Genomic DNA, 21973 nt, shown 5'->3' with positions numbered 1-21973 from the left:
GTCTTTTAGCCAATGCTTGACCCGGTTTATGGTTAGCCGACAATAACTCTTCAGTAAAATACTGTGACTATTTCACTGGCACCTCCAAAGAATAAATAAATAAATAAGTCTTTAATAAAAATGTGAATTTTGAAAATGATAAGATAAATATTAAAAGACCAAATCCTACATTTCCCGTCTATAACAGAAAACCCCCAATGAACCACTGTTTACTGAGATTACATTGAAAATTTCTATGTACCAATGACAAAATAATTTACTTGTAATACATTTAAAACAATTACCATCAAACAATGTACCAATTCATGTTTCACATAGTTGAAGACCTCACTTCGAATAGTAGATTATAAGCCACTTTGCTGTCACCTCCCACCAGCCAGTTTAGCTTTCTGTAATTCAGATAGAGTTTGACTATTCATCGAGATCGGCTCAGTTCCGTAATCGAAACAATTGTTCCTCAGTGATTTCCTTCCGACGAGAGAAGATAAGGCTTTTGCACCTTCTGCACATACCAATTCCTATGAGTAAATAGACCAGTATATCACGTTAAAAAGTGTGTAAGCAACTGGAAATATCAGTCTGGAATATTTATCAATAACGTGGGTGTCGATCCAAATGTGTCCTCGCAAGCCCATTTCCTTGCTCGCAGTTGTCTCGTCAGTAATCGGTGGATGTACCAGATCTCGATCCTGCTTCTCTCCATTTGGTGGCACATAACTAGGTCCAGCAAATTCAGCCAGGTTGCCAACTTCCCCATCGTTGTATGTTCGCTCGACCATTAAGGGTCTCGGCTCAGGTATTCCACACGTGCATGGTAGCTGCAAGAGAAGAAGTCAAAATCAATTTGTGCAGGAAGGAACTGCAGATGCTGCATTACACCAGAGGTAGACACAAAATGCTGGAGTAACTCAGCGGGTCAAGTGACATCTCCGGAGAAAGGTATTTATTTCACAAAATGCTGGAGTAACTCAGCAGATCAGGCAGCATCTCAGGAGAGAAGGAATGGGTGACGTTTTGGGTTGAGACCCTTCTTCAGACTGATGTCAGGGGGGCGGGACAAAGGAAGGATATAGGTGGAGACAGGAAGACAGAGGGAGATCTGGGAAGGGGAGGGGAAAGAGAGGGACAGAAGAACTATCTAAAGTTGGAGAAGTCAATGTTCATACCGCTGGGCTGCAAGCTGCCCAGGCGAAATTTGAGGTGCTGTTCCTCCAATTTCCGGTGGGCCTCACTATGGCACTGGAGGAGGCCCATGACAGAAAGGTCAGACTGGGAGTGGGAGGGGGAGTTGAAGTGCTCAGCCACCGGGAGATCAGGTTGGTTAAGGCGGACTGAGCGAAGGTGTTGAGCGAAGCGATATTTTCTTACATTCTGGATAAAGGAATAGGTGACATTTTCGGGTCGAGAAGAAGGATCTCCTGTTCCTTTTCTCCAGAGATGCTACCTGACCTGCTGAGTTACTCCAGCATTGTGTGTCTATCTAAAGTCAAAATCAACAGTCAAAATAGAAGGTCGACACAAAATGCTGGAGTAAATCAGCGGGACACGCAGCATCTCTGGAGAGAAGGAATGGGTGACGTGTCGGGTCGAGACCCTTCTTCAGTCAAAATAGAAGAGTAGTTGAAGGAGATAAATGTTCTATGATTGGAGAAAGAGCTGCTGTAAGCCTCTTTAAAACTCTCCACACATTTCGTAGCCTTCTTCATTTGACTACTTCATCCCCAGGGCCATAGCTGCTATGAACCGGTCCTGCTGAGCCGGATGGCCACAACGCATAGATCAACTTGCACTTTACCCTGTCTAAAAACTGTTACAATTGTTTCGTTTCGTTGGGTTGCTGTTAATTACTTAAATTATTGCATCGTATGGGGAGGCGCATTCCCAATCTCGTTGTACCCCTGGGTACAATGACAATAAAGATATATTGTATTGTATTGTATATGGCGCATCGTTTTATAGGCACAAACAACCTTATATCTAGTGGTTGGAGGAACTTCTTTTATTTCATTCTGAGCAGGCAGAAATTAGCTTCCATAGCACAGTGGCGCAGTGGTATAGTTGCTGCCTAACCTTACAGCAAGGTTCGATCCTGACACAGCGGTATAGTTGCTGCCTAACCTTACAGCAAGGTTCGATCCTGACACAGCGGTATAGTTGCTGCCTAACCTTACAGCAAGGTTCGATCCTGACACAGCGGTATAGTTGCTGCCTAACCTTACAGCAAGGTTCGATCCTGACACAGCGGTATAGTTGCTGCCTAACCTTACAGCAAGGTTCGATCCTGACACAGCGGTATAGTTGCTGCCTAACCTTACAGCAAGGTTCGATCCTGACACAGCGGTATAGTTGCTGCCTAACCTTACAGCAAGGTTCGATCCTGACACAGCGGTATAGTTGCTGCCTAACCTTACAGCAAGGTTCGATCCTGACCATGGGTGCTGTCGCTATGGAGTTTGCATGTTTTACCTGTGCAACATATTAAAAAAATGTTCTGGAAGTTTGTGCACTCTACATGGAAGGTACTTTCACGCTGCTGTAGTCTAGGGAGGTTCCCAGATTTTCAACCAGAAATGTGAATGGAACACCAATACATTTCTAAGTTAGAATGATACACAGCTTGAAAGGGAATGTGCAAGGTGACGGGCTTCCAAAAACTGCTGCCCCTTATTTATCTTGGGGCACAGACTTCCCACCAATGACTCCATCCACATTTTACACTGCCTCAGAAAAGCAGCCAACACTTCCAAAGACTTGTCCCACCCCGGCCATTCCTTCTTCTCCCTGCTCCCGTCCAGCATGAAGGTACAGTAGCTTGAAAATACGCATCACCAGACTCAGAAATGGCTTCAAGTCAAGTCAAGTTCAAGTCAAGTTTATTTGTCACATACACATAAATGTGCAGTGAAATGAAAGATTACCCATAGTTCAACAACAAGACCAATAAAAATAAGCAATAACACACACAATCAAACAAAAAGTAAACATCCATCACAGTGAGTCTCCTCCAGTCACCTCCTCACTGTGATGGAAGGCCAGAATGTCTTTTCTCTTCCCTTGCCGTGTTCTCCCGCGGTCAGGCTGTTGAAGTTGCCACGTTCCAGGCTGCGCCGGACGGTGAAAGGTCCGCAGCGGGCCGACCCAAGCCCCGCGATCCGGGGCGGGCGAAGACGCCGCTGCTGCTGCCGCTACCGCTGCCCATCGGGGCGGTCGTGGCTCCCGACATTGAAGCCCCTGCCGGGCAGAGAAAAACCCGCGGCTTATTTCAGGCCGCGCCGGACGGTGAAAGGTCCGCTTCTTCCCCTCTGTTATCAGGGTTTTGAATAGTCCTTCCATAAGCTAGAAGATTTACAAGAATGTTGCCAGGACTTGAGGGCCTGAGCTATAGGGAGAGGTTAGGCAGGCAAGGACAGTATTCCTTGGAGCGTAGGAAGATGAGGTGATCTAATAGAGTTGTATAAGCTCACGGGGGGAATAGATAGGGTTGATAGAACAGTCTTTTACGCAAAATAGTGGATTCAAGGACCAGAAGTCATAGGTTTAAAGTGAGAGGAGGAAGATTTAACGGGAATCTGAGGGGCAATTTTTTCACACAGGTTGCTAACTGGGTATATGGAATGAGCTGTTGAAGGAAGTAGTTAAGGCAGAAACTATAACAACATTTGTAAAATAAATTTGGGTTCCAGCTATGCTTGCCTCTTTGTAGGGTACGTTGAGCAATCCCTGTTCCAGGCATACTCTGGCCCCATCCCCAAACCTCCAACTCCATCACATTCATGACTGCATCGGTGCTACCTCCTGCACCCATGCAAAACTCATCGACTTTATTAACTTCACCAATTTCCATCCTGCACTCAAATTCACTTGGACCATCTCCGACATTGATTGGGGGACGATCAGCCATGATCACAATGAATGGCGGTGCTGGCTCAAAGGGCCGAATGGCCTCCCCCTGCACCTATTTTCTATGTTTCTATGACACCTCCCTCACCTTTCTTGATCTCACCGTCGCCATCACAGGAGATAGACCATCGACTGACTTCTATTGTAAACCCACTGACTCCCACAACTATCTCGACTACACTTCTTCCCACCCTGCTTCCTGCAAAGACTCCATCCCCTACTCCTAATTCCTCCGTCTACGCCGTATCTGTGAGGCGTTCCATACCAAGACATCCGAGATGTCCTCATTCTTTAGGGAACGGGGGTTCCCCTCTTCCATCATAGATGAGGCCCTCACATGTGTCTCCTCAGTACCCCGCAGCTCCGCCTTTGCTCCCCCTCCCCCAAGTCGCAACTGGGACAGAGCTCCCCTAGTCCTTATCTTTCACCCCATCAGTCGTCGCATACAACACATAATCCTCCGATATTTTTGCCACCTCCAAAGGGATCCCACCACTAGTCCCATCTTCCCACCTCCACTCCTTTCCGCCTTCGGCAGAGACCGTTCCTTCCGCAACTCCCTGGTTAACTTATCCCTTCCCACCCAAACAGCCCCTCCCCAGGTACCTTCTCTGCAACCGCATGAGATGCAACAACTGTCCCTATGCCTCCTCGCTTGACTCTGTCCAGGGACCCCGACAGTCCTTTCAGGTTAGGCAGAGATTCACTTGCACCTCCTCCAACTCACCTACTGCATCCATTGTTCAAGGTGTGGACTCTTATACATCGGCGAGACCAAACGTAGACTGGGCGATCGTTTTGCTGAACACCTTTGCTCAGCACGCCTGGACATATCTGATCTTCCGGTTGTCAAACACTTTAATTGCCCCTCCCATTCCCACACAGACCTTTCTGACCGAGGCCTTCTCCATTGTCAGAGTGAGACTAATCACAAATTGGAGGAACAGCATCTCATATTTTGCTTGGGCAGCTTGCAGCCCAGTGGTATGAATATTGATGATAAACACAAAATGCTGCAGTAACTCAGAGTAACTCAGTTACTGGAGAGAAGGAACAGGTGATGTTTTGGGTCGAGACCCTTCTAACTTCATGTAACCCCTGTATTCCTTCTCTCTCCATCCTTCCCCCACCCAAGTCGCACCAGGCTCCCGTTCACACCTAGCGAACAGCTAACAATGGCCTGTTGCCTTTATCATCGTTACTTTTTTGCATATCTTTCATTCATTTGTTCTATATCTCTCTACATCACCATCTATATCTCTCGTCTCCCTTTCCCCTGACTAGTCTGAAGAAGGGTCTCGACCCAAAACGTCACCCATTCCTTCTCTCCAGATATGCTGCCTGTCCCGCTGAGTTACTCCAGTATTTTGTGTCTATAAAAGACATTTGGACAGGTACATGGATAGGAAAAGTTTCGAAGGATATGGGCAAAACACGGGCAGGTGGGACTAGTGTAGATGGGGCATGTTGGTCGGTGTGGACAAGCTGGTCCAAAGAGCTTGTTTCCGTGCTGTATGACTATGACTCTGTCTGCAGTTGTTTGGGTTTCTGATAGATGTCACTGTTGTAAGTGTGATGGAGCACCATGGCTCGGTGCACAGATGGTTCTTCAGCATCACAGAGATGTTGCCTGACCCGCTGAGTTTAGTTTAGTTTAGTTTAGAGATACATCGTGGAAACAGGACCTACGGCCCACCGGGTCCACGCCGACCAGCGATCCCCGCACATTAACACTATCCTGCACACGCTAGGGACAATTTTTTTTACATTTACCAAGCCAATTAACCTACAAACCTATACGTCTTTGAAATGTGGGAGGAAACCGAAGATCTTGGAGAAAGTCCACGCAGGTCACGAGGAGAACGTACAGACAGCATCCGTAGTCGGGATCGAACCCGAGTCTCCGGCGCTGCAAGCACTGTAAGGCAGCAACTCTACCACTGTTTTCTTTGGTATAAACCAATATCTGCAGTTCTTTGTTTCTACTGATAATAAAGCAAACTTGACTTAATATTTGCCATGAGATATTTTGTGATGGGCACTGAAGATGTTTTGCAGTAATCTTCCTTCTAATTTCAAGTTACATTACAATAACGGCTCCAGAGTAAGACCACATTTGTTTAATCTGGTTGGTGTGTGGTACGGAGTTTGTACGTTCTCCCTGTGACTGACTGACGGGTTTCTCTGAGGCCTGGGTTTCCCACTACATTCCAAAGACATGCAGGTTTGTAGGTTGATTGACCTCTGTAAAATGTCCCTAGTGGGTAAGGAGTGGGTGTGAAAGTGGGATAACATAAAACTAGTGTGAACGGGTGATCAACGGTCAGCTTGGACTAGGTGGGCCGATGGGCCTGTTTCCACACAGTATCTCTAAACTAGTGCACAGGGCAATATTGAGCAAATTCCACAATGGTTATTTATCCCATTACTATTTTATCAAATTCCCGGGATGGCGGGACTGTCATATGAGGAAAGATTGTAAAGACTGGGCTTGTATTCACTGGAATTTAGAAGGATGAGAGGGGATCTTATAGAGTTATAAAATTATAAAAGGACTGGACAAGCTAGATGCAAGAAAAAATGTTCCCAATGTTGGGGAAGTCCAGAACAAGGGGCCACAGTCTAAGAATAAAGGGGAGGCCATTTAAAACTGAGATGAGGAAAAACTTTTTCACCCAGAGAGTTGTGAATTTGTGCAATTCTCTGCCACAGAAGGCAGTGGAGGCCATTTCACTGGATTAATTTAAAAGAGAGTTCGATAGAGCTCTTGGGGCTAGCGGAATCAAGGGAAATGAGGAGAAGGCAGGCACAGGTTACTGATTGTAGATGATCAGCCATGATCACAATGAATGGCGGTGCTGCCTCGAAGGAACGGATGGCACTTGCTCAAGTTGATTGGAGCAGATTGTTTGAAAGAAAAGAAAGTGGCAAGTTTTTAAAACTGTGCTGACAAGACTTCCAGGACCTGCATGTTCCTGTTAAAGGGCAAAGCAGGTGGGCGTAAGGAAGGTTGGATGACAACTAAACCATCCTACCACAACCAGAGAGCATTCCTGAATTGCTATCTACCTCATTGGTGACCCTCAGACTATCTTTGATCGGACTTTACTGGCTTTACCTTGCACTAAGCGTTATTTCTGTAATCATCTATCTATACACTCTGAATGGCTTAATTGTAATCATGTACTGTCTTTTCACTGACTGGTTAGTACGCAACAAAAGTTTTTCACTTTATCTCGGTACACGATACAATAAACAAAATCGAAAGTTTGGTGATCAGATGACTAGAGAAGTTGAGGCTCCAGTCAAGAATAGTGGGTGGCATGGTGGCGTCTCAGTAGGGCTACTGCCTTACAGCGTCAGAGTCACGGGTTCAATCCTGACTACAGGTGCTTGTCGGTATGCAGTTTGTACGTTCTCCCCGTGACCCACGTGGGTTTTTTCCCCGAGATCTTCGGATTCCTCCCACACTCCAAAGATGCATGGGTTTGTAGGTTAATTGGCTTGGTATAAATGTAAAATTGTCTCTAGTGTGTGTGGGATAGTGTTAATGTGCGGGGATCGCTGGTCAGTGGGGAATCAGTGGGTCAAAGGGCCTGTTTCCGAGCTGTATCTCTAAACGAAACTAAACTAAGAAGGAGGCATGGGGCTGGTGTAGGCAGCCTATCCATTGATCAAGTCTATCCCTGGAGGAGTTTCAGGACCTGAGGAACACACTAAAAAAATAAATTTGGGAGGGCAAATAGGGGACCGGACATGGCTCCGGCAGGCAGCATTAAATTTAATTACATTTAATGGCTCTGGCAGACAGCATTAAATTGAATTAGCACAGCCAATAATATTCATATTCTCACCTTTGCCCGAAGTTTTCGTTCTTTCCTCTCTTGCACTGTGCTCAGGTAATTCACAGCTGCATACTCCAGCACTGAGAGAAAGACGAACACAAAACTGACCCACAGGTAGATGTCCACGGCTTTAATGTACGACACCCTCGGCATGGAAGCATTTACGCCCGTGATAATGGTCGACATGGTCAGAACTGTCGTTATTCCTGGAATAACAGGGAGAGGATATGTTTTATATATGTTACCATTGAGAAGGTCATAAGGTCATAAGTGATAGGAGTAGAATTAGGCCATTTGGCCCATCGAGTCTGCTCCGCCATTCAATCATGGCTGACGTATCTCTCCCTCCTAACCCCATTCTCCTGCCTTCTCCCCATAACCTCTGACACCAGTACTAATCAAAAATCTATCTGTCTCTGCCTTAAAAATATCCACTGATGGCCTTCGCAGCCTTCTGTGGCAAAGAATTCCAGAGATTCATCACCCTCTGACCTGACTAAAGAGATTTCTCCTCATTTCCTTCCTAAAAGAACGTCCTTTAATTCTGAGGCTATGATCTCTAGTCCTAGACTCTCCCACTAGTGGAAACATCCTCTCCACATCCACTCTATCCAAGCCTTTCACTATTCTGTATGTTTCAGTGAGCCCCCCACCTCATTCTTAGAAACTCCAGTGAGTACAGGCCCAGTGCCGACAAATGTCCATCATAGTTTAACCTACTCATTCCTGAGATCATTCTTGGAAACCTTCACTGGACCCTCTCCAGAGCCAGCATATTCTTCCTCAGTCTGAAGAAGGGTCTCGACCCAAAACGTCACCCATTCCTTCTCTCCAGAGATGCTGCCTGTCCCGCTGAGTTACTCCAGCATTTTGTGTCTTCCTTCCTCAGATATGGTGCCCAAAATTGCTCCCATAATTCCAAATATTGTTGATATTTCTTTACTGTTTACCCCTCAGGCGATTCACAAAGTTCCCAATATTCCCAATATTCCCACCAGCCCAAAGAAGGGTCCTGATCCGAAACATCCCTACCCATGTTTTCCAGAGATGCTGCCTGACCCGCTGAGTTACTCCAGTAATTTGTGTATTTTTGTTGTTGTAAACAAGCACCTGCAGTTCCTGTTTCTACTCCCGACATTCCGTGACTGATTAAATATAAGTGCACAGATGAAGATGAGAGGTAGGAAAAGATTTGTTCAGAAAAAACTCAGAAGTCTTTTTGAATGATGAGCATCTTGTAAATTCCATTCATGATTTTGTGGTCCCCTCATTGAGCCCAAGAGAAAACATAACCAAGCTGTGGATGAAGAGGGGAATGATTTGATTCATAAACAATGTTTGCATTATAATGGGCCATGGGGCAACTTTCAGTCTTGGCATTATATGAAGTAACTAATATCCCTCCTGCACTCACAGCGATAATGACACCAGTTTAGAAGGATGAGGGGGGTGGACCTGATTGAAATTTACCGAATAGTGAAAAGCCTGGATAGAGTGGACATGGAGAGGATGTTTCCCCTAGTGGGAGAGTGTAAGACCAAAGGCCATCGCCTCAGAATGAAAGGACGTACCTTTAGAAAGGAGACGAGGAGGAATTTCTTCAGTCAGAGGGTAGTGAATCCATGGAGTTCATTGCTACAGAAAGATGTGGAGGCCAAGTCAATGGATATTTTTAAGGTGGAGATTGACAGATTCTTGATTGGTACGGGTGTCAGGGGTTATGGCGAGGAGGCAGGAGAATGGGGCTAGGAGGGAGAGACAGATCAGCCATGGTTGAATGTCAGAGCAGATTTGATGGGCCGAATGGCTCCTAGAACTCATGAACCTATGAACAGAAGATCTTGGCTAGTCTGGGCTGGATGTAGCTGGGACACTGATGTCTAACTGGTGCAAAAGCTATGGTTTTACTCTCCTCACCTAAAGGAACTCTGGCCGGCACAGCTCGCCGGTCGATCCAGAACGACACCCAGGATAACATGACCATCAGAGTCGCTGGGAAGTAGGTTTGCAGCAGGAAGAAAAAGATGTGCCGATGCAGCTTGAAATGGATATACAGGCGATTGTACCAACCTGTGGAATGACGCGGGAGATAACTGGTTATTATTATAATCCAAAGAATGCAGAAATATAGTGAATTAAAAATGTAACAACAGTTTAACGAGAGCAAAATGGCTGGTTTAAATAACTCTGACAGATAAAGTATTTTCTAAAAACCGTCACCTTTTTAAAGCACAGTTTTGGTGCCCCCTGTCATTAGAAGGATACCGCAGCTCCAGAGAATGTAAGCACATGGGGAAAGCACATGAGCCCTGCCATTGTGATGGGCCACAGTACAACTCAATCTTGGCATTATATGAAATAAGTGATATTTCTCCCACACTACAAATGTGCGGGCAGCACGGTGGAGCAGCGGTAGAGTTGCTGCCTTACAGCGCCAGAAATCCGGGTTCGATCCTGACCACGGGTTCTGTCTGCACGCAGTTTGTACGACCTCCCCAGGACCCACACACCCACACACATACAGGTTTGTAGATTAATTGGCTTAGTATAAGTATAAATTGTCCCTAATGTGTGCAGGATAGTATTAATATGCGGGGATCGCTGGTCGGTGCGGACTCGATGGGCCGAAGGGTTTGTTTCCGCACTGTATGCTCCGGTTTCCTACTACGCTCCAAAGACGTGCAGGTTTGTAGGTTGATTGGATTTGGCAAAATTGTGAAATTGTCCCTCGTGTGTCGGATAGTGTAAGTATACGGTCAGCTGGGCAGCACGGACTCAGTGGGCCAAAGGACCTGTTCCATGCTTTATCTCTAAAATCTAAAGAGAGCCTAGTTAGACTAAAATAGAAGTTTGTTGGAACTACAAATATTAATATCGGTCTGATAAAGGGCATGCCAGTTTAAGGTCACATTATGAGCAGAGACAAAGGGAACATAATAACTGATTCAGTTCAGTTCAGTTTAATTTATTGTCACGTGTACCGAGGTACAGTGAAAAGCTTTTGTTGTGTGCTAACCAGTCAGCGGAAAGACAATACATGAGTACAAATCAAGCTATTTACAGTGTACAGATACATGATAAGGGAATAACGTTTAGTGCAAGGTAAAGCCAACAGAGTCCGATCAAAGATAGTCCGAGGGTCAGCATTGAGGTAGATAGTAGATAGCACTGCCACATTGTTGCATGTAGACTCTCAGAAAGTGTTTGATGACCGTGATAAAGATAATATGGACTTGATTCACTTCGACAGATCTGCCTTAAAACCAGAATGACAATGGAGAAAAGAGATGATGGACGATGAGCCCCTTAGCTGCCTGAGATGAATTTCCCCTCTCTATCTGCTGGATACCATGACTTCATCTGCTCCATGTATGTTCCTTGACCTCCTGTGAGCCTTTGAGATCTAGACGACCGACAACGTGAATCTTAATGCAGTGGAAAGGTACCACCAACACTGTCTCTACAAAAAGTCCTTCAAAATCACGGAAAGAACACGCACAATAATGTTGGTGTGCTCTCCCAGTCCAACATCTCTGGTACCGAGGTCCAAATTACAATTGGTAAACCATGTAATTTACGTACCCAAAACCAGCTGCCAAGACAGACACTCTTTTTGGGTCTCTGGACTCCAGAATTCACAGGAATACAATGCAGGAAAAATAGTTCCTCTGAGGATGTGATCTCTCTTGCACAATTTTCAGCCCCGGTTCACCTTAACCTATCTCAGGATACTATTTTTTTTGCCTGTCAAACTGGTCTTTCCCTTTATTCAGACTGAAGAAGGGTCTCGACCCGAAACGTCACCCATTCCTTCTCTCCCGAGATGCTGCCTGACCTGCTGAGTTACTCCAGCATTTTGTGAATAAATCGATTCTTCAGAAGGGTCGCGACCCGAAATATCACCCATTCCTTCTCTCCTGAGATGCTGCCTGACCCGCTGAGTTACTCCAGCATTTTGTGTCTACCTTATTTCCAGAAGTGTTTAGTTTAGTTTAGTTTATTGTCACGTGTACCGAGGTACAGTGAAAAGCTTAACGTTGTATGCTAAGCAGTCAGCAGATGGACAATACATGATTAGAATCGAGCCATCCACAGTGTACAGATGCATGGTAATGGAAAAAATGTTTAGTGCAAGATGAAGTCCAGTAAAGTCCTATTATAGATAGTCCGAGGGTTAAGAGTGAAAGAGGTGCTGCCACATACCCTTAATCTTAACTCTACTCAACTTGATTATGCTGTCATTATACGTTTATATGCTTTCGTGCTACTTGGATTTTTCACTACAATCTTGCATCATTCTGCTTTTTTTTGCACTTGCTGCATTTATTGTTGCATTTATCATTACTGCTTATTCTGTGAGCTGCATGTAAACAAGGAATTTCATCGCGCCCCAGTTTATGCCAATAAACCCAATGGAATCTGAATCGTGGGTCAATATTATCAGGTGGACAGAAGGAAAGATTCAAGGATGTATTGGAAGCTTCCTTGAAGAAATGCAACTTTCCCACTGACTTTGGGAATCTTTGACCTCAAAGTGAAGAAGGGGCATTTGAGATGGTATTGAGGACCAAATGCGTACACAGGTGTACAGAGATGTTAAATGCAGAAGGATCTCACAACTTCATTGACTTCCCACTTGACTCTCCCTGGCCGACATCATCTGTCCCAACTGTGGAAGACGGTGGTTCTCATTTTGGCCTTATTAGTCACATAAGAACCCACAAAAGTGGAGTGGAAGTAAGGTATAGACGTAGCTTCCAAGATGGCGCCCAACCCAGGCAACTATTTGCGTGCTCGCCACCGAAGCAGATGTACAATCACATGTTACAATCATTCCACATCTATACACGGTTGTAATCATGTCTTGTCTTTCTGCTGACTGGATAGCATACAACCAAAACCTTTTCACAATCAACTAAACTGAAACTGAAACTGAAACTGAAACAAGGAACTGCAGATGCTTGTTTACAACAACAAAAAAAAGACACAAGTGCTGGAGTAACTTAGCGGGTCAAACAGCATCTCTGGAGAACATGGATAGGTGACGTTTCGGGTCAGGACCCTGTTGTACTTCGTGGTCAGGTACCTGTTGTACCTTTAGTGACTCTGGACGGACCACAAGTACACGTGTATAAAAGGTTACAATGCTGGAGCTCAACTCCAGGCTGTTTATTCCGTGGCCACCTGCATCCAGAGTGACCGCCTAATCACACCCATCACTTATATACACAGCCATACAAAGTAGTTCTTGGATACACAAAGTAGTCCCAGCAATATCACAACAGACCCCACTTCAGACTAATCAGGTGACATTTCGGGTCGGAATCCTTCTTCAGACTGACGATATCCATGTTTTCCAGAGATGCTGGCTGTCCCACCGAGTTACTTACTCCAGCACTTTGTGGTCTTTTGGAGTGGAAGTAAATAATTTTCAATCGTGAGGGACTGCCTAAGAAGATTTCATAAACGAATGGTCAGGAGTGAGTCTCGTTTTCCTGGCCAATTTGTAACTGCTTCCCAGACAGTCTGTGTGAGGTGAAGATATGTCCCATGGAGAGAAAGAAGTCAGCACAGCTCCATCCAGGCCCCTCACCCCACAGTTCCTCCCCTTGAACTCTATACTAGACATTATAGACATGGGAAATGTGCTGTGGAGAGGCACTAACAAGCGACCTGAAATAAGAGTTTAGAGCGATGGCTTGATAAATCATTGCTTCCAGCACGAAGTGTGACTACATAACAGGTGGCGCAGTGGAGCAACAGTGGAATTGCTGCCTTACAGAGCCAGAGACCCAGGATTGACCCAGACTACGGGTGCTGTCTGTGCGGAGTTTGTACGTTCTCCCTGTGACCGCGATTTCTCCGGCTGCTCCGGTCTCCTCCCACATTTCAAAAGACGTACAGGTTTGTAGGTCAATTGGCTTCTGTAAAAAATTGTAAATTGTCCCTAGTGCGTTGTATAGAACCAGTGAATGGAGTGATCGCTGGTCAGCATGGACTCGGTGGGCTGAAGGGCCTGTTTCCATGCTCTGTCTCTAAAGTCTAAAGAGTGGACACATTAGTGCGAAATGTCGGATCCTGGCAGAAGAACATAGACAAATGTTTAATGTCTGCCAAAGAATGTGGTGAAGCTTTGAAAACGGCTTACTTTTCTCTCATTCAGTATAATCATTTGCCTTATCATTGCAGCTTGGATTTCCTTCTGTATTCACCCTCTGCCCTCTAACATGTTTCCTCCCTCCATCCCTCACCCCCGCCATGTCTGTTCAGGTGAGGCAAAGGCACCGAAACTACTGAATCAGAAACAATATCAAATAATAAAGAATTCCAAATAATTTGTGATTAGTACCTTATCAGGGGTAATGGGGCGAAGGCAGGAGAATAGGGTTGAGTGGGAAAGATAGATCAGCCATGATTGAATGTCGAAGTGGACTTGATGGGTCAAATGGCCTAATTCTGCTCTTAGAACTTATGAACTTATGAATAATTACTACGGTAACACCAACAGATTGAAATACGAAGAGTAAAAGGAAAACATTCTCACTTTAAAGAAACATAAATGTATAACCTGTGCTACTGTAAAAAGCCAGTTTTGTTGTTGTGCGGAATTCTTTTATCATGAACTGAGACAGGGAAATCTTTTCATCTATTGTTAACGAGTTGTTGCCATTCTTCCAGTACAGCATGAGGTCATCGTCAGTGTAAGCATCTGGAGACACCAAGGATTAAACAAAGCATGCTTTAGTAATTTGGACAATTAACACGCAGCCGAATTGTGTCATCTTTCTCATAGTTTCACCTCTGGAAGAAAACACATATTGCATTAATATTACATGGTGTTCAAAACATTGAGAACTATTTTATTTTACAATTACAAGAGGGATAATATCAAGTTACATTGGGGACTTCCAAGATTTTTTTGTGTGGATGTGTTCAGGGATTAGCATATGAGTGCATCAGGGGACCCGGTTTTGATGCAACACGTTGCCTTATAGCTGTGACGTGACTTACAGCTCTCGATTTCCAGCGAACAGCTTTGGGTGTCGAGGGGGAAGCGACTGAAGTCCATGTAACATATCGATGTCACTGTAGCCCTGCAAACAACATAATCGGAAACTGTGACGACTACTTTGAGCTAAAGCACAGGTAGAAAAACAGTGAAAAAGCAGATATTCCACTGGCCATTTAATCAGGAACTGCACATTTCTGACACTATATTATGAATATCCTTAGAAGCTTTCAGCATATGGAACCCAACGATTTGACTGTAGAGAAGTAATCCACATAATTAAATCAAATATAAGTTTGCAAAACTCTTCAGGAAAGTACCAGCTTATTTAGAAAAGGATCTCTTTAAAAACAGGCTGTTAATCAGAATTAAAGGACGTTCCTTTAGGAAGGAGATGAGGAGAAATGTCTTTAGTCAGAGGGTGGTAAATCTGTGGAATTCATTGCCACAGAAGGCTGTGGAGGCCAAGTCAGTGGATATTTTTAAGGCAGAGATAGATAGATTCTTGATTAGTACGGGTGTCAGAGGTTATGGGGGGAAAGCAGGAGAATGGGGTTAGGAGGGAGAGATAGATCAGCAGTGATTGAATGATGGAGTAGACTTGATGGGCCGAATGGCCTAATTCTACTCCTATCACTTATGACCTTATGACCTTATGGTTACAGTATGTGTAGGCAGAGAGGAGTTGGTTTCGGCATCCAGTTCGGCTTAGACATTGTGGGCTGAAGGGCCTGATAAGTACAGGCCCTTCAGCCCACTGCTCTACGGTTCTATGTTTCAAAATGCACAGGATTTCAAACAACACGGATAGCATGAAGGGTCTTGACCCGAAACGTCACCCATTCCTTCTCTCCAGAGATGCTGCCTGACCTGCTGAGTTACTCCAGCATTTTGTGATACCTTCGATTTGTACCAGCATCTGCAGTTATTTTCCTACACAGATAGCATGAATTGTTATTTGTTCTTTCTTTATTAGGACTTCACCAGTCGGCGTTACTGTAATGCATGGAATCCTGCTCTAAAAGCAACAAAGGGTGTGATTTGTGTACAAAAAAAAACAAACCTACGAACAACATGAATAATATGAATATGAATATGAATAATTACCTCTCCTACTAGTGCAGGTTGTTACAATGTTCACTTTGCTCACTTACCTCAGACTGTATAGAACCTTCCCATCGGGATAGACACGCAACATAACATTGTCTGTGGTTGTATCATGTATGAAGGACCTTTTTGAATGAACAAAGAACAAATCAGGAACCCATATCTTTTTGACCAGTCTTCCATCGAAGGTCATGCTCAGGTTGTTGGTGCTGGGGAATGAGAGTCGCTCATCCTTCCAGTAATGCCTTAGGTACAGGGTCATTGTAAAGTCCTGTGAGAAAGCATCACACAAAAAAATAAAATCCTGATCAGATTAAGCTTCTGGTGCCCTCAAACATTATTTCCCTTTCTCTGGCAGCGCCATGGGAATTAGGTCAACATATTGATCCATAAGCCTACTTATATTTTGGTATGAACCATTTTAGCGCAATATGTGAATAAATAGTCAAAGGATGCTAAAATACACAAATTACCATTTCCACTTCAGATATACTGTCCAGACTCTCCACCTGCACATCAACACCAACAGGTATGGATGGACCTGTGGGGGCGGGGGAAACAAGATAGAAAATTACCGTCGATTTTCAAGCTGAACGTTACAATTCAGTGATTTTTTTCAAGATAAAATTAATGTTCCATCTTTCAGGTCAAAGTGGAGATTTCTTGATCACCATACTTGAGGACCATTGTTGCACGTGGCACTGTTGCCCTTTCTGTTTCATCTTGGGAAACCTTAGGAGAGGAGAATATTGTTGCTCACAAAGCTAAGAATGAAATAAATAAAAGCCTTTGTACTAAACTATTGATTTGTACAGAGGTTGGCAGGGGTTGGGTGTCAGGGGACATTAGGGGTCAAAGGTGCCAGGGATTACTAGGCGAAGGCAGGAGAATGGGCTTGAGCGATAGATCAGCCATTGTTGAATGGCATTGTTGACGGGCCGAATGGCCGTATTCTGCTCCTGGAACATAAGCATATATGAAAGTCTGATTAAGCATGGAATAAAGAAATCTCCATTGTGATGCAGTCATAGTCAAATAGAGTACCATGGACTTTGTATGGATTGCACTAAGTATTATTGAATTATTAATTATTGTATATTTATTTGTTGTGTTGTCACATTATAAGTTCCTAAGTCATAGGAGCAGCATTAGGCCATTCGGCCCATCGAGTCTACTCCGCCATTCAATCATGACTGATCTATCTTTCCCTCTGGACCCCATTCTCCTGCCTTCGCCCTGTAACCTTTGACACCCTTACTAATCAAGAACCCTCTCAATTTCCACTCTAAAAATACCCAATTACTCGGTCTCCACAGCCGTCCGTGGCAATGAATGTCTCTGATTCCCCACCCTCTGGCTAAAGCCTGTAAAGCTGCAGCAAGTTAAAAAAATATTTTTTCCGGTTCCAGTGCATGTGACAACACAACACACTATGAAGAAGGGTCCCAACCCGAAACATGGCCTATCTATTCCCTCCGCAAATGCTACTTGACCGTAGAGTTCCAGATGTCAACTTATTTACATCGGCGAAACCAAACGCAGGCTCGGCGATCGCTTCGCTCAACACCTGCGTTCGGTCCGCGTTGGCCAATCTGATCTCCCGGTGGCCGAGCACTTCAACTCCCCCTCTCATTCCCAGCCTGACCTTTCTGTCATGGGCCTCCTCCAGTGCCATAGTGAGGCCCACCGGAAATTGGAGGAACAGCACCTCATATTTCGCCTGGGCAGCTTGCAGCCCAGTGGTATGAACGTCGACTTCTCCAACTTTAGATAGTTCCTCTGTCCCTCTCTTCCCCTCCTCCTTCCCAGATCTCCCTCTATCTTCCTGTCTCCACCTATATCCTTCCTTTGTCCCGCCCCCCCTGACATCAGTCTGAAGAAGGGTCTCGACCCGAAACGTCACCCATTCCTTCTCTCCTGAGATGCTGCCTGACCTGCTGAGTTACTCCAGCATTTTGTGAGTAGAGTTCCTCCAGCTCTTTGTGTTCTAGTCTTGACTCCAGACTCTTGACACCTAGCGCCAACAACTTATGTGCAAGTCCCAAATGCAGCATCTTCCACACCTCCCTCTGTGCACATTAACAACTTCAGCGAATCCTTCCAAGCACCTAACACTTGTACTTGTACTTGAACTTGTACTTGGGTGGCACAGTGGCACACCAGTAGAGTTGCTACCTTGCAGCTCCAGAGACCCAGGTTCGACCCTGACTACGGGTGCTGTCTGTACAAAGTTTGTACGATTGGGTGCTGTCGGTACAAAGTTTGCACGTTCTGCCTGTGACCACGTGGGTTTTCTCCAGGTGCTCTGGTTTCCTCCCACACTCCAAAGGTGTACAGGTGTGTAGGGCCTGTTTCTATGCAATATCTTTCTCAAATGTAGCATCAAGTGGTAGAAATCATTCAGCTACTAATCTGCAGGCCATTGATGATTGATCTAAAGAAATTAGATGTGTGGTCCTTTCTATTGTAGAATGCATGTTCTTTGAAACATAGAGGCCATTAGTCAGAAAGCTGTTCCAAAATAGAGGCAGTGGAATCACATTAGCTTTACACGCTGACTGACATTACTCTCTGAATTCCCTATATATTTCCACTGTACCCTAACACCCTCCCCCATTCCTTATCTGGTAATAGCGTATTATACGTGACCATATATATTGCAATTTTAAATCATTTTCAATCATCAAAAAAGTGCTCTGGATAACCGAATGTTTCACCCAATCAAAAATCTAATTCAAAATGGACATTTCTTTAAAATGAGAATAAAGTTAGCGGTAATATTAGAAGATCACATTTCTGAGGAGTTAGTTCAATTTAAACAAATGCAGTATGATTTATGTCGGCAGGAACTGCAGATGCTGGTTTACACCAAAGATAGACACAAAATGCTGGAGTAACTCAGCAGATCAGGCAGCTTCTCTGGATAGAAGGAATGGGTGACGTTTCGGGTCAAGTCTGAGTTCAGGTCTGAAGAAGGGTCTCAACCTGAAACGTCACCCATTCCTTCTCTCTACCGACGCTGCCTGTCCTGCTGAATTACTCCAGCATTTTGTGTCCAGCAGTATGAGTTATCCTGAGGGCTGGATACTATTTGAGAACGTTAAATAAAATGACTGCTGAATCTAATCCAAAAGATTGGAACTGCATTTCCCTTTAATCTTTCATTTTGGAACTATCAACTAATTATTTTCTAAAAATGAATCTAAACATGTTTTGTTTCAAGGTGTAACAGTAAATTCCTAAAATACATGTTTAAGATTAAATGTGATTAGATTAGTTTACTGTCATGTGCACCAGGGTGCAAAGAAATGCCTTGTTCACATGAAGCTCACAGAGTAAACACCACAATACAACATTAAATAATGTTTCCATAATGTTTAGATCAGGGATATAGGGTAGAAACAGGCCTTTCGGCCCACTGAATCCATGCTGACCAACGATCACCCGTTCTATCAACAATTAACGATCACTAGTTCTATTCTACAATGTACAGAAGCCAATTGACCTACAAACCTGCAATGTGGGTGGAAACCGGAGCACCTGGAGAAAATCCACACAGTCACAGGGAGAACATACCTACTCCCTACAGACAGCACCCGTAGTCAGGATCGAACCCTGACGCTGTAAGGCAGCAACTCTACCGCTGCGCCACTGTGCTGCCCTTAAATGTATGTGTGATTTTACATTACATCCATTGAAGGCAGGGCGAAGGCCGCGGACGCCAATAGGATCAACAAACTCATCAGGAAGGCTGGCTCCAGCCTGGGGGCGGAGTTGGATTCATGGGAGGTGGTCTTGGAGGGGAGGATGCTCCTCAAACTGCGGAGCATCCTGGACAATACAGCTCACCCCCTCCATGATGCACTGGTCAACCTGAGGAGCACCTTCAGCAACAGACTGGTTCCACCAAGATGCAGCACGGAATGATACAGGAGATCCTTCTTCCCTGTGGCTATCAAACTGTTTAACTCCTCCCCCTTCTGTCGTGGGGTAGACTCAGGCTGACTCCCCTCCCTCCTCCCTCCCTTCCTCCCCCCCCCCCCTCCCCAATCTTTGCACCCCCCCCCCCCCCAATCCTTTCCACTCGTTACTTTAATTTAATGTTTCATGTATCTTATTGTATTTCATGACTGTTGGCAGATGAATTTCCCTCCTGGGATAAATAAAGTTCTATCGTATCGTATCATATCGTATCGAATGCAAGGTGGAGACTTTAAAGCTCCTGATATGTCATCCCAAGCCGAATGATGCACAAGAGAAGTAATCTCTCCTGGTTTTATCTCGTCCCTGTTGAGATGCAGAGCGTTCTCCATTTGAAGAGAGCGGAGCCATGTGACATAGTATTTGGAACAGCAGCATCGTGACTAACAGTGCACCCCACCCAGTAAGAGAAATATAATTTAATGTAACACATACTCAAGTGTAGACACTTAGAACTTGAAGCATCACTTTATTAAATATTGTTTACGTGTAGAAACACACTGAGGCCTGATTTCCTGAACATCACTTATATTTAGAACACAGAACCGTGCAGCACAGGAGTAGGCCTTTGGCCCACAACACCTGTGCCAAACATGATGCTAAGTTAAGCTATCCTTCTCTGCCTGCCCATGATCCATATCTCTCCATTCCTTGCATATCCATGTGCCTATTTAAAAGCCTCTTAAATATCACTGTCACGCCTGCCTCCACCATCACCTCTAGACATCAAATACCACATATTTTACCTCTTTAGTTTTGTGGAAAAAAAGTCAGTTTTAACAAGCATGGGAAAATTGTGCTTGTCACAATAAAACTGGTGACAAAAGGTTAAAGTGGTAATGTGAAAACATCAGGTGCAATAAAACCCAATCATAAATCCTGTAGAACTACTATGTTGCAGGAGATTTCGCCTTTGTGTACGGGACTCACAATATTATAAGCTATCAGCTGAGACAAAGATGATGGGCACAAAATGCTGGAGAAACTCAGCAGGACAGACAGCATCTGTGGAGAAAGGGAATAGGTGACGTTTGGGGTCGAGACCCTTCTTCAGACTGGGTCTGCAGAGATCCTGCCTGCTCTACTGATTTACTGCAGCATTTTGCATCTACCTCTGATGTAAACCAGCACCTGCAGTTCCTTCTTACACGAGACAAAGGTGAAGAAGTGTCTCGACCCGAAACGTCACCCATTCCTTTTCTCCACAGATGCTGCCTGTCCCGCTGTCCAGCATTTTGTGTCTATCTTCAGACAAAGATGATTGTTGGTTCCTACCTCCAAATCCAGGTCTCATTGTGAAGTCATGATCATCCACTCGAAGAAGTTGCTCAGATTTCGTTAAGTAAGATTTTGTAACATCGGTGCTCCTCTTCAGTGTAGGGCTGTTGGACAAAATATAATTAAATTCAACATTGAGGAGATATTGGTCAGCATTCATTTCCTCCCGCCTAGACTACTGCAACTCCCTATACACTGGGATCAGCCAATCATCCCTGTCCCGCCTGCAATTGGTCCAAAACTCCGCAGCAAGACTCCTGACGGGTACCCGTAAAAGGGACCACATCACCCCGATTCTGGCCTCTCTCCACTGGCTCCCTGTACAGTACAAAATCAACTTCAAGCTCCTCCTATTGACATACAAAGCCCTAAACGGGCTTCCCCCCCCCCCTCTCCATATCAAAAATCTTCTATCCCACCACTCCATCTCCAGGTCCCTCAGGTCGGCCGACTTGGGGCTACTGACTATCCCACGGTCTAGGCTTAAGCTCAGGGGTGACCGCACTTTTGCGGTTGCAGCTCCTAGACTGTGGAACAGCATCCCTCTCCCCATCAGAACTGCCCCCTCCATTGACTCCTTTAAGTCCAGGCTCAAAACCTATTTCTACTCCCTAGCGTTTGAGGCCCTCTGAGGGGGCGCTGCGAACTGTTTATGTATGTGCTGTTATGTTTGTGTGCCATTTTATGTGCTGTTATGTTTGTGTGCCATTGTATGTTCGTTCTTAGTACCTGAACTGATGTACAGCACTTTGGTCAACGTGGGTTGTTTTTAAATGTGCTATTGTAGCGACCATAGAGAATGGTCCGGGTCGTCGAACCCTCAGATTGGCCAGCAAGGTCACGTGTGAGCGCG

At 44.9% G+C, this 21973-nt stretch overlaps 1 protein-coding gene across 1 annotated transcript; it reads right to left on the bottom strand.

The window, feature by feature from the left end:
* Positions 1-518: 518 nt before the first annotated feature.
* On the bottom strand, positions 519-21136 carry LOC144594052 (gamma-aminobutyric acid receptor subunit rho-1-like). Its single transcript, XM_078400228.1, has 8 exons — positions 21118-21136; positions 16335-16402; positions 15909-16132; positions 14757-14839; positions 14314-14454; positions 9663-9815; positions 7755-7951; positions 519-818 (listed from the first exon to the last, which is right to left on the bottom strand). The coding sequence occupies exons 1-8, from the start codon at positions 21134-21136 to the stop codon at positions 519-521; spliced, it is 1185 nt and encodes a 394-aa protein (XP_078256354.1).
* Positions 21137-21973: the final 837 nt, after the last annotated feature.

The sequence above is a fragment of the Rhinoraja longicauda genome, chromosome 5 (genome assembly GCF_053455715.1).
Source record: "Rhinoraja longicauda isolate Sanriku21f chromosome 5, sRhiLon1.1, whole genome shotgun sequence".
Classification (NCBI taxonomy): domain Eukaryota; kingdom Metazoa; phylum Chordata; class Chondrichthyes; order Rajiformes; family Arhynchobatidae; genus Rhinoraja; species Rhinoraja longicauda.
Note: the sequence above shows the minus strand (reverse complement) of the source record. Positions and strands in the feature narration are given on the sequence as shown.

Bases quoted from the DNA above. Each gene is read 5' to 3' on its own strand.
- LOC144594052 (XM_078400228.1), bottom strand. The intron at 16,133-16,334 runs GTAATTTGTGTA...GCTTTCTCACAG, and splicing joins GTATATCTGAAGTGGAAATG to GACTTTACAATGACCCTGTA. The intron at 819-7,754 runs GTGAGAATATGA...CTTCTCTTGCAG, and splicing joins AACGAAAACTTCGGGCAAAG to CTACCATGCACGTGTGGAAT.